This window comes from Solea senegalensis, unplaced genomic scaffold (assembly GCF_019176455.1).
Source record: "Solea senegalensis isolate Sse05_10M unplaced genomic scaffold, IFAPA_SoseM_1 scf7180000014119, whole genome shotgun sequence".
NCBI lineage: Eukaryota > Metazoa > Chordata > Actinopteri > Pleuronectiformes > Soleidae > Solea > Solea senegalensis.
This window is the reverse complement of record NW_025320970.1, coordinates 96,592-108,941: the sequence shown is the minus strand read 5'-3', so window position 1 is coordinate 108,941 and position 12,350 is coordinate 96,592. Positions and strand designations below refer to the sequence as shown.

Sequence of the window (12,350 nt, the reverse complement as noted above, 5' to 3'; positions counted from 1 at the left end):
TTGAACAACACACTATACTATGACAGTTTTGTCCAATTTTGGACAACATACTATACTATGACATTTTTTTCAATTTTTGGACGACATACTAACCTATGACTTTTTAGGCAAATTTTGGATGACATACTAACCTATGACTTTTTAGTTAAATTTTGGACGACATACTATTCTATGACTTTTTTGACTGATTTTGGACGACATACTATACTATGACATTTTTGGGTGATTTTGGACGACAAACTATACTATGACTTTTTGTCACATTTTGACCTAATATTACCAATCCTATGACTTTTTTGTCACAATTTGGACGACATACTAACCTATGACTTTTTTTGTCACATTTTGGAGCATATACTAACCTAACTATGACCTTTTGGTGAAATTTTGGTTTATACAAATTAATTATCACGTTTATACAATATAATTATCACGTTTATACGATATAATGTTCACATTCATACAATATAATTATCACGTTTATACAATATAATTATCACATTCATACAATATAATTATCACGTTTATACAATATAATTATCACATTTATACAATATAATTATCACGTTTTTACAATATAATCATCACGTTTATACGATACAATTATCACATTTATACAATTATCACTTTTATACGATATAATTATCACATTTATACAATATAATTATCACGTAGATCCAGGTAACTCCAGTGTTAGCCTAGCGTGAGGAGACCCATCCAATATGGCGGCGACGCTGGACGTAGAGAAGCACGTAACGTAATGAGGCGTCTACGTATATGGCTTACCATCATGCGAGCTGTGGGCGGGACCGTTTACCAGGAAGCTGTACGCCTACTAGTGTTGTACAACACGGCTATTATTGTTTTTAGCATCAGTGTCTGTGCTCCGCACTGAGTTAGCTCGTGTTAGCTCATGCTATCTTTCGTGTGTGGAGTCACCGTCACCGCTAGTGAAGACAGGAGGACACACGGTGAAGCTGGACAGAAACTTCAGGTCACTGTTAGCTTAGCTCGTTGCTAATGACAGCGTAAACAGTGAACGGAATGATGGAACACAGCTGTTTGGACCATGTGAGACTCAGTTTAGATCACCCAGAGAGGCTGAATGAAGACAGACGCCCTCTAGTGGACTGTCCAACAGGTAAGAGGACACAAAATACAAACATTATATACAGGAGAGTTACAATGATTTGCCTTTTTGTTATTTAAATAACCAGCAGCCGATTATTGTTTTATTTCATTTCTGTTTAACTATTGTCACTTTATCATTTTAGTTATTCCTTATTTCTGTGAATGTGCACTGTTTTGTTTTCAGAAACCTAATGTAGGGCCGTTGCATTGGTGTCTTTATTTATTTTTAGTGTGAATATTGTAAAGAATAAATGTACAAAACACAAGAGTACGCACTTACAAAACATGCCTGTGTGTGCTCAACAATATGGCACAAAAATAACATCTACTTTTTAATGTTCTTATTAAAAGTACAATTCAAGGGGAACATTTATATTGTGTGTTTGTTTGTTTCTCGGTTCCCTGCAGATGTCCAACATCTGCTGGTGATCAAAGAAGAGGTTCCCACTGAGATGATCACCAGTCCAGATCAGTGTGACCCAGAGAATCCTCACATTAAAGAGGAACAGGAAGATCTCTGGACCAATCGGGAGGGAGAGCAGCTTCACGTGCTGGAGAAGGCTGATGATGGAAAGTTGTTGTCACTCACTGATGTTCATATGAAGACTGAAGACGACCCAGAGAGTCCTCACATCAAAGAGGAACAGGAAGAGCCGCTTCTGAAGGAGGTCGATTGCAACACGTTCTCACTCACTATCGTCCTTGTGAAGACCGAAGACGATGAGGAGAAACCTCAGTCGTCGCCGCATCACAGCCAAACTGACGAGAACAGAGAGACAGAGCCCCCAGCCACCGTCTCAGCACGACCGGTAAAAACAGAAGCTGGTGGAGATGATCATGTCCACTCAGATAAAGATGACAACGAGACTCCAGACTCGTCTCAGACTGAAGACAGTGACGTTGACCGGAAGGAACCTCAGACACACAAACAGAGAGTCCACACAGCGGAGAAGCCGTTTGAATGTGATGTTTGTGGGAAAGGATTTACAAAGAGGATTGACTTTAAGAGACACCTGATGGTCCACACGGGAGAGAAACCGTGTAGCTGTGATGTTTGTGGGAAAAGATTTATCCGCAAGTCTTTTGTCAAGAGGCACATGATGGTCCACACGGGAGAGAAACCGTGCATCTGTGATATCTGCGGGAAAAGATTCAAACACAAGAGCAATTTTAAGATTCACATGATGGTCCACACAGGAGAGAAACCGTGCTGCTGTGACGTGTGTGGGAAGGGATTTACACGCAAATCCTTGCTGAAAAGACACGCGATGATTCACACGGAAGAGACGACGTGTAGCTGTAACATCTGCGGGAAAAGGTTTAAACAGAAAAGTAATTTCAAGACGCACATGATGGTCCACACGGGAGAGAAACCGTGCAGCTGTGACACGTGTGGGAAAAGATTCACACAGAACTTTTTACTAAAGAGACACATGATGGTCCACACGGGCGAGACGTCGCACAGCTGTAACATCTGTGGGAAAAGATTTAAGCGGAAGAATTCCCTCAAGAATCACATGAGAGATCATACGGGAGAGATGCCGTACGCCTGCGATGTATGCGGCAGAGCGTTTACAAAGAAGAGTTCTCTGAAGACGCACACGATGGTCCACACGGGAGAGAAGCCGTTCAGCTGCGGCGTTTGCGGGAGAAGCTTTAGACACAAAAGTTACTTCAAGACGCACACGATGGTCCACACAGGAGAGAAACCGTGTCGCTGCGACGTTTGCGGGAAAAGTTTTACCAACAAGAGTAATCTGAAGAGACACATGATGGTTCATACGAGAGACAAATCAGGACGAAATGAAAAGTGAAAACAATTCTTCACCACTTCAAGCAGTCATTTTGTTTTAATGTCTCAATGAATCCTGAAGCCGCTCATCGAAGCTCAACCTGCTGTTTACCCACATTATTCTCATTAGTTATCATGTGCTACTGATGGGCTTCTACTATCCCCTTAAGCAAAAACCCAAGCAACTGCACTCAAATTCCACCAGTGGCTCATGTGAGGCAGCTTTGAAATGAAATGATTGTCATTATACAACCGAAATTTCAGATGGAGGAGGGACGATCAGAGCCGCTGTGACCTCTAACATGTTTTTATGGAACATCACCAGAGAATCCAGGCAAACGACGTGCAAACTAGAAATTAGAAATTAGAAAATGTGGGTTAATGAGCAAAGCACTTATTTTATATAAGAAGAGCCTAGATTGAAATTGGCTAAATGAATTATTGATCGAGTTGGGAAACAAATAAATAAATAGTGGAGGCTCACCGAGGGCCCTCTGACCCCTTTCTAAAAGGTGCAAAATGGTTTGGTCCGCCAACTGTGCCCTCTTCACTCGGACTCTTCTCTCTCATTCAGACAAACAGTAACAGTAGTGATGATGAGCAGATGATGAGGCTTTATTAATGTGCACACAACCCCCCCCTACTGGTCAAAGACTATCAAAACAGCCAGATATGTTATACTGTACATGTAGGTCATTTTATCAATATGTAATAGACTCAAGTCTGTCCTGCAACAGTGCAGCCAAGGAAAATAAATTAATTCACCTTATAAAAAAAATAAATGTGTCGTTCATGTGTTCATTCATATATAAATAAAATGTCTTATGGGCATGTAACATATGACAACACAATGATGTCTTATATCCCAACAAGGTAAGGGCCAGTGAATGTGCAACTAAAGGATTTAATTCATTTTTATATTCAGAAACAAAATACCTTCAACTGTGTCTGGGGTTTCAGACGAGTCCTCCATTTAGAAACAACGTCTTATCGCAGGGTATAACCTTAATAAATAAAATCACAACTCACTTATTCATAACACTGAGAAGAGTTTTCACAATATATAAGAAAGGACCTAATGTACAATGAATGTACTAATTTTAAAGTAGGTACAGAGAAATTTGGAGGACATTTTTCTCATTCAGCGTCAGCGTTTTTCCAAATGAATCCAAAATGTGATGTCATCTCTTGGAGACGTCTGAGTCGTTCCTCAGAGGGATATAAGTAAATGTTTTCAGTGAGGTTGCTCCAACCTGGAAACCCAACTTGAAGCGGCATTCGTTTATTCATTCATTCATTCATTCATTCATCTACCGCTTTATCCTCCACATGAGGGTCGCCAATCCCAGCTGACATGGGGCAAAAGGCGGCAGGGTCAGACCCTGGTCTGGGACACACATACAGACAAACAACCATCCAATCTCACACTCACACAACTTGACGTCACTTATGACATCACAACAGATCAAAGGCGAGTACAATATTAAAACGACAACTAATCACAACTAAACCTAAGAAGAAGAAGGGGATTAAGAACTGTGAACTGTGATTAAGATTTGTAATAAACTGTGGATGATGGCAGCATTACACCTCTGAGTGTGCAGCCTGCTGGGAACATCGAAGGAGAAGAAGACTATCCACAGTATAGATGCCAAACAAAACCAACAAATATTAAGTAGTTTTATGTGAAATGGACAACAGAGGAGATGGACCACACATGCCAAGAAATCGTAAGTTTTCACGTGCATCGTTTTACACACAGACCTTAAGGTAAACTGATTTACAGTTGAATTCACTTTTTGATTCACAGGTCCACGTTGGTTCATTTCTGCAACAAGAGATTTGCCGCCAGCCGATCTGCTGACCGATGTGGACTTTGCATGGCTGAACGCCCTGCACATGGGAGGGAGGGAGCAGGACAACAGGCGAATTGTGTTAATCTTTACCCCAGATCTAAATGTGCAAAGACACCTACTTGTGATTCCAGAGCTACGGGTACAGTGGCTGTGACAAAAACCCGACATTTAACAAAAACAGACCCACAGTGTCTGAATGGACCGGCGGATAAACGGCACTTCTACTTTTCAAAGTTATTTGTATGTGCTGTACCTCGGGACGCCTATTATACAGAAGCATTTCAGCAATCAGACAGCTTACCTGAATGTTTGATACGTGTTTATGTTGTTTTTTGTAAAATTCAAGTTAACGTGACATTCACACGAAGAATTAATGACAAATAAATGAGTAAAAAAAACACAGTTGTATTTGGTTGTGCTGGATCTCGAAAATATTCAATATTCGAGATTTTTTTCCGGGGTCTGTTTTACAATATTTTTTTTCCAGGGACTGTTTTTACGGAAAAAAAAAATTGTGGTCTGTTCTCTTTTTTTTCCGGGGGCAGTTTTTATGCGATTTATTATTCAGGCTCAGTTTTTAAAAAAAAAAAATACAATTCTTTTACGAGATTTTTCTTCCGGGGCAGTTTTATGGAAAAAATTGCGGTCTGTTCTCTTTTTTTCTGGGGGCAGTTTTTATGCGATTTATTATTCAGGTTCAGTTTTTACGGAAATTTTTTTTTCCGGGGTCTGTTTTTATGTAAAACAAAATATTCCAGGCCCTCTTTGTATACATTTTTACAATATTTTTTTTCTGATCTGTTTTTACAATTTATTTTATTTTTTTCTTTCGTGGGGGAATTGGTTTTCCTGAGTGAATAAGTTAGCATAGTAGCTTCATCCCTAACACAAAGAACGTTCCCCAAAGGTTGTACGAAGATTAGTTACAACCAAACCAACAACTAACATTTAGATAACGTTCCCTCAGGGTTAGGCCGGAGCCTATTCTCCCCTAAATGTTGAGGGAACCAAAAACCTCTTGTGGTTGCACCGTGGTCTCCACACAACGTTCTCGTTTGGTTGTCGATCTGGGAACCAAATGTCCAAACAAAAACTAACGTTAGGGGAACGTTAGGAAAACTTTCCATATGAACCACAGGAAAACCTAGGAGGGAACTTTCAGGGAAGGTTTCCGCAACTAAAAGATAACGTTCCCAGAACGTTCAGGGAACCAAAGATTGCTAGCTCGAATCTCCCCATCACAACCATGGACTTAGATTTGGGAGTGACAAGCAAGGATTTTGAGAGAGTGACATTACATGACGTCACTCTCAAAACTCTTTGAAGTGTTGTAACTTCAAAGTAAAAGTACCTGGTGGAGGTATTTTTTGCCAACTGAACAACAAACAACTCTTACGACTAGCTTGACAAAGGAAGTGCCAGAGGAAGACATGTGATAGCCGATGGAAGAAGACAGTGGCTTTTTTACATCTGAACAAAAATGAGTCAGCGACAAATCATACAAGTTTTTCAGGAGTACCAGAAATCACGGTTGCATTTCGTGCAAACTGTTGCTGATCTGGCATCCAGACCCCAGAATATAGAAATCCTCCACAATGCCGGTGCGATGGCCATGCTCCGCGCCCTGTTGTTGGACGTGGTCCCCAGCATTCAGCAGGCTGCGGCCGTGGCTCTCGGTCGCCTGGCCAACTACAGTGCTGAGATGGCGGAGGCCGTGGTGAAGGAAGACATCCTTCCCCTTCTGGTCCACTCTCTGGGCTTGCAGAACAGGCTCTATAAGAAAGCGGCAGCGTTTGTGCTGCGCGCAGTCGCCAAACACTCCACCGGGCTGTCCAGTGCTGTCGTGTCATGTGGGGGTTTGGATGCGATGGTCATCTGCCTGGAGGAGTTTGACCCGTTGGTGAAGGAGGCAGCAGCCACGACTCTGGGCTTCATTGCGCGGCACAGTGCGACATTGACACAGTCTGTTGTGGATGCTGGCGCGATCCCGCTGCTGGTCATGTGCCTTCGAGAACCCGAGATGGCTCTGAAACGAACTGCGGCCTCCACGATCAGCGATATCTGCAAGCATACCCCCGAACTGACGCAGATGGTGGTGGAATGTGGTACCATCACACATCTGGTGCAGATGATCAACAGCCCGGACACAAAACTGAAGAGGCAGGTGTTCTCGGCCTTGAGCCAGATCAGCAAGCACACGGTCACCATGGCGGAGATGGTGATCGAGGCTGAGGTCCTCCCTGCGGCGGTTGCCTGCCTCAAACATCCAGACGACCACGTGAGGATGAACGTCGCTTCTCTGATGAAGGAGATCGTGAAACACACACCGGAGCTGTCACAGGTCATCGTGAACAGCGGCGGCTTGGCAGCGGTGATCGACTATCTGGCCGAGTGCCGTGGAGATCTGCGGCTACCAGGGATCTTGATGCTGGGATACGTGGCGGCGCACAGCGAGAAACTCGCCATGGCCGTCGTTCTCTCCAAGGGGTTGCCCCAGCTGACCCTGTGTCTGTCCCAGGAGCACGATCACCACATTAAAGCATCCACGGCCTGGGCCATCAGCCAGATCGGCGGTCACACGACTCAGCACGCCAACGCCGTGGCCAAAGCCGGCCTGCTGCCCAAACTGCTCCAGCTCTACATGAACACCGGCAGCTCGGAAGACCTGCAGATTAAAGCTAAGACGGCACTGAACAGTATTCTGCAGAGATGCACCGACCTGCCATCACTGCAGCCGCTTCTCTTTGACGCGCCGAGCAACATCCTCAAGCACGTGGTGTGCCAGTTCAGCAAAGTACTGCCTCACGACAGCGCGGCGCGGCGTATTTTTGTGACAAGCGGGGGTCTGGCGAAGGTGCAAGAGATCAAGGCCAAGTCTGACTCTGCTCTGCAGAAGTACATCAGAGTAATAAATGACTGTTTCCCAGAGGAGGTGGTCAGGTACTATTCCCCCGGCTACTCGGAAATCTTGTTGGAGAAAGTGGAGGACTATGAGCCTGAAGTCTCCAAGATGAAATAAGAGCTCAGCCCAAAAAAATGGTCAAGAAACCTTTATCTGACATGGATCCAGTCTGGAGACGCGTTGGCGGACATCGTAAGTATTGGGTTCATTATTTTACACAGATACAAAATTACGGAAGCGGATTGCATTCACCTAAAATCATTTTTTAAAAATATGTTTAGGGTCAGTTTTTAACGACACCTTTTTTCTGTTTTGATTCTACGAGATTTCTTTTAGGGTCTTTTTTGTGCGCTAATTTTTTGGGGTCTGTTTTAAAGAGAATTTTCTTTGGTCAGTTTTTCTGAGAATCTGAAACTTTTTGAGTCTGTTTTTCTAAACTTTTTTTGGGGAGGGTCTGTTTTTAAGAGATTTTTTTCGGGGTTTTTACGAGAACAGGCCCTGAAAAAAAATGTGGTGTATTCTTCTTTAACTTTTTAAAAATTATTTCTCTTTCTGATTTGTAGGTCCATTTTTACTCGTTTTACCCATAGATCACTTTGTATCGGGGAAAGGACAAAGAAGAGCTTAGGGAAATTACAATCTCCTGGAAAAAGATTATCTTATTATTAAAGATTATTATTATGTTTGTTAGACAGTCCAAGTCCAGGTACAGCTGGTGAAAATAACAAAAACAAATATAAAAGTTATAGTTTACAAATATTTTAATTTACCTTTTATTTATTATTTATAATAAGTTTACATTGATGTGGAAGGATTATCATAAATATTATCCAGAGCTGGTTGGTTATTCCACGTGATATGCAGAGGCTCCGTTCAAAATTCAAATGTATTATTTATTATTTCTTTTATCATTATTATGAAATAAATTACGTGAACGGAAATATGACGTGTTATAATCTTCTCAGAGTTGTGATTAAGGACTTTTATAGAATATATATTATTCCAGAGCCTTAAGAGCCCTGAGAATGTAGACTATGACAACATTGCAATTCCAACATTAAGATGAGAAAAATAAGGGAGGAGAGAAAGAATAGTGTAGAGGTTTTCTACTTCCAGAAGAGGGCAGCAATGTAACATCATGAATGAACTTAATTCCAGAAACTCCAGAGAAGAAGAAAAAGAATTATTGACTGTGATTTTTCTTTTACACTTTATACCAGACAGGTCCAAAGTCTGGCACGTGGGCCAATCACGGCCCTCAGCTCCGGTTTAATATTGTACTATTTATGGCAGATCCTTTCTCTTTTCTTTTTTTTTTTTACATTATGTTCACTCCTGCATGGCTTAGATTTGGTTTCGGCATATTCAAATATTTGAAAAGGAATTAAAAATGAGTATATTTGCAGATCAATTCCTTAAAGCTATTCTACAAAACATTGGGACAATCCTTTATTAACAAAGGTAACAAAGATTTCCCATTTACTGACTCAATTTACAATTGCTTTGAAATGACATAATCCTGAAATAATCCATTCATTTCCCACTGTTTTATTCTGCACATAAGAGCTGCTGCTTTAGCTGAAACCAATCCCAGTCCATCATCTTCATCATCATCATCATCATCATCTCAGCAGCAGCAGGGCCACAACACTCAGACGTCCTCACATCCACTCACTCTCACATTTACACCCTGTCCAGTTAAACCTCTGCATGGTTCTGGACTGTGGGAGGGAGCCGGAGAACCCGGAGAGAACCCACCTGCACTCAGGGAGAAACTAGGATCCAAACCGGTGACCTTGCCATTAGGGAAACAAAGTCACCCACTTAACCACCATGTGACCCCACGTGGCAGTCATGATTTTGGAAAAATATTATCAGAGGAGAAGACGTTAATATTTATAATCACATATCAGATATGAAGAAATCAGATGGTATATTTATATGTCTCTTTAAATAATATTCATTAAGTTCATTTGATTGTCTGCTACAAGATTACAGTGCCAGTTTTTAAGAATTGAACTCAAGTTTTAAAAATCAGTGATTAAAAACTTTCACAAGCCATTCACAAACCAAGTCCTTGTTTTAAAAGACATGGAGAGGCTTTAGTCTCTTTTCTTAAAAATGTGACTTTGAAATAAATAAATATATTTATATATATATACACGTTGCTGTATATGTAAAAATTCACAGCCTTCCTTTGCATGTTTTATTGATAACCCTAACCCAAAACACGTGGAGGATAAAGCAGTAGAAGATGGATGGACGCTAGTAAAGACGCAAGGAGATTAATGACTAATACAATAATATATATATCCTCACCCCTCATATAAGAAGAAGGACTCAGGTGAGATCGTGGAGCTGTTATACCTTAGATTATTACGTCACACATAACATAACCCAACGTCACAGCACAGGGTCCAAAAAAATGTAGCACGTAGCAGTCAGTCAGAGGTGAAGAAGCCTGTTGGATGATCTTGAACGTGCCTACAGCTGAAATTCTGAAGATTCCTGTACACTTAACACAACATGAGCAGCTTCAGGAAGTGAAGGTATTTAGAATCTAATGTTTGCAGCAGGTTTTATTTTTTCATTACAGCGGGGAGTTTACTGAACTAACTTTCCACAACAGTGGCTTTCTCACAGCTTTTTCTCCATCACAGAGTGACAACATATTTACCTGTATTACTGCATGATGATGGGATGCCTAACACTGTTGTTGTGTCGTCCACACAGAAGAACACTACAAAGGCTTGGTCGGGTCCACTCAGTATCTCCATGTTGCTGCAGATGAGACAAGAAGACACAAAAGGGGGAAAAGTATGCTCTCCGACCAGAAATCCTCCACCTTACCCACTGCTGCAGCTCGACGGTGAGTCCAGACTTATCTGATGTTGTGTCCAGAAAAGTTCAAGAGTCATAAGAAAGACCATCTGCGAGGCTGACGTCACAAGAACATGGTAAAGTTATGTTTTCAACAAGTCTGATTCTACTGTAAAATGAGGTGCGTGGCTTAGCGAGGAATAGAGTCAAAATCCAGAGTTTTCTGCATCATGACAGCGGCACAGTAGTTTGGAAAAACAGACCCAAACAAAATTGCGTAAAAACAGACCTGAAAAAAAAAAGCTCGTAAAGACAGACCTGAAAAAAAATCTTGTAAAAACAGACCTGAAAAAAAAATCTCGTAAAAACAGACCTGAAAAAAAAATCTTGTAAAGACAGACCTGAAAGAAAATCTTGTAAAAACAGACCTGAAAAAAAAACCTGAAAAGAAATCTCAGACCTGAAAAAAAAACAGACCTGAAAAAAAAATCTCGTAAAAACAGACCTGAAAAAAAACTCTCGTAAAAACAGACCTGAAAAAAGAATCGAGCAAAAACAGACCCGAAAAATAATCTCATAAATACAAACATAAAGACTGACTGGGCAAAAAATTCACGTATAAAAATCTTTGTAAAAACAGACCGAAAAAAAATAGGAAAAAATTGCGTACCTGAAAAACAGACCTGAAATTCTTTTTGCTTTAAAACAGACCCGAAAAAAATTGCAAAAATACCTAAAAACCAAAAGGTCTCCAAAAACAGAGCCTTTTGAAAAATGATTTTAGATGAAAGAAGAATGGTTCCACACAAACCCGCTCTTAAAACAAACTCATTTTAAAAAACCAAAAATCTTTAAAAAAAACAAACAAAAATCTTTAAAAATCCAACACTATTGTAAACTTCAGCTCAAATGTGTTGAACATTAGTTTATTTTCCTCTGAACATCTTTTACAAAGACGTAAAACCAGTGATTTTACACTTTAATTCCTGACATTATAAATCAAGAAATCAGCTCCTTTTGAAAAGTAAATAAAGAGTCAAATCCGTCCTGTTTGTTACAAACCTTTTATTAAGATATTCAGATTTTTTTTCCTCATTCTTTATCAGTCTGGTTTCTTGTTTTCTCTTTACAGTAGTTTATGTGCAATCATCTTTATTACTGGGTCACAGTTAGGAATTCACAAAGTCATTGGCACTTGGAACACATGGGGGCACTGGCATGTACACAGTGTGGGGATGCGTGTTTGTGTCTGTTTTAATTGGGGTCAGAGGTCGGGTATTTGCTTTGACATCGGTATACGCCACTGCATTGTTTTTCTTTCTTTTTTTTCTTCTTTTCTAAATTTATATCCAAAAAAAGCCGTGTTGTTCTGTCACTTTTTCGGAGATATGAAGAATAACAATAAAGAATAATAATACCTCATGCTGCGAGTGCACACCTAACAATCAAACTTCAATAGTGCTTTTATGTCGTCATGTACAGTTTACATATTTATATATCGGGGTGTCGAGGAAAAAGGGAAAAAAAAAAAAACGAGCTGTAAAGTTACCCACCACCAGAGACAAGGAGAAGCAATAAAAAATAGTCCTTTTTTTTACGGTTATGATCACGAGTTAAGCCCCGCCCTCCCCTCCCATCCTCCCCGAGTCTAGTATGATGATTCTGAGGTAAGACTGTGTCGACATGGACTCTCGGCGTTTCTGTAAAACAAAAACAAAAAACCCTGCACTGTATGCATTCAGATGGTCCAGGAGCGAGCTCCCTGCTGAGTTTGTTCCTGAAAACAAAAAAAGGTGATGTACCTGCATTGTTACGGCAGCCGCAGCAGCAGCCGCTTACGTCGTAATCT

The 12,350-nt window shown here is 40.8% G+C and overlaps 2 protein-coding genes across 2 annotated transcripts; both read left to right on the top strand.

Moving 5' to 3' along the window:
* The first annotated feature begins 812 nt into the window (after positions 1–812).
* Positions 813–3,705, top strand: LOC122760875 (zinc finger protein OZF-like). The gene is made up of 2 exons (XM_044016062.1): positions 813–1,141; positions 1,540–3,705. Exons 1-2 carry the CDS (start codon positions 1,045–1,047, stop codon positions 2,943–2,945), a joined length of 1,503 nt encoding a protein of 500 aa, XP_043871997.1. The 5' UTR covers positions 813–1,044; the 3' UTR covers positions 2,946–3,705.
* A 2,554-nt stretch (positions 3,706–6,259) lies between these two features.
* spag6 (sperm associated antigen 6) lies at positions 6,260–7,798 on the top strand. Its single transcript, XM_044016075.1, has one exon. It carries the CDS (start codon positions 6,260–6,262, stop codon positions 7,796–7,798), a length of 1,539 nt encoding a protein of 512 aa, XP_043872010.1.
* Positions 7,799–12,350: the final 4,552 nt, after the last annotated feature.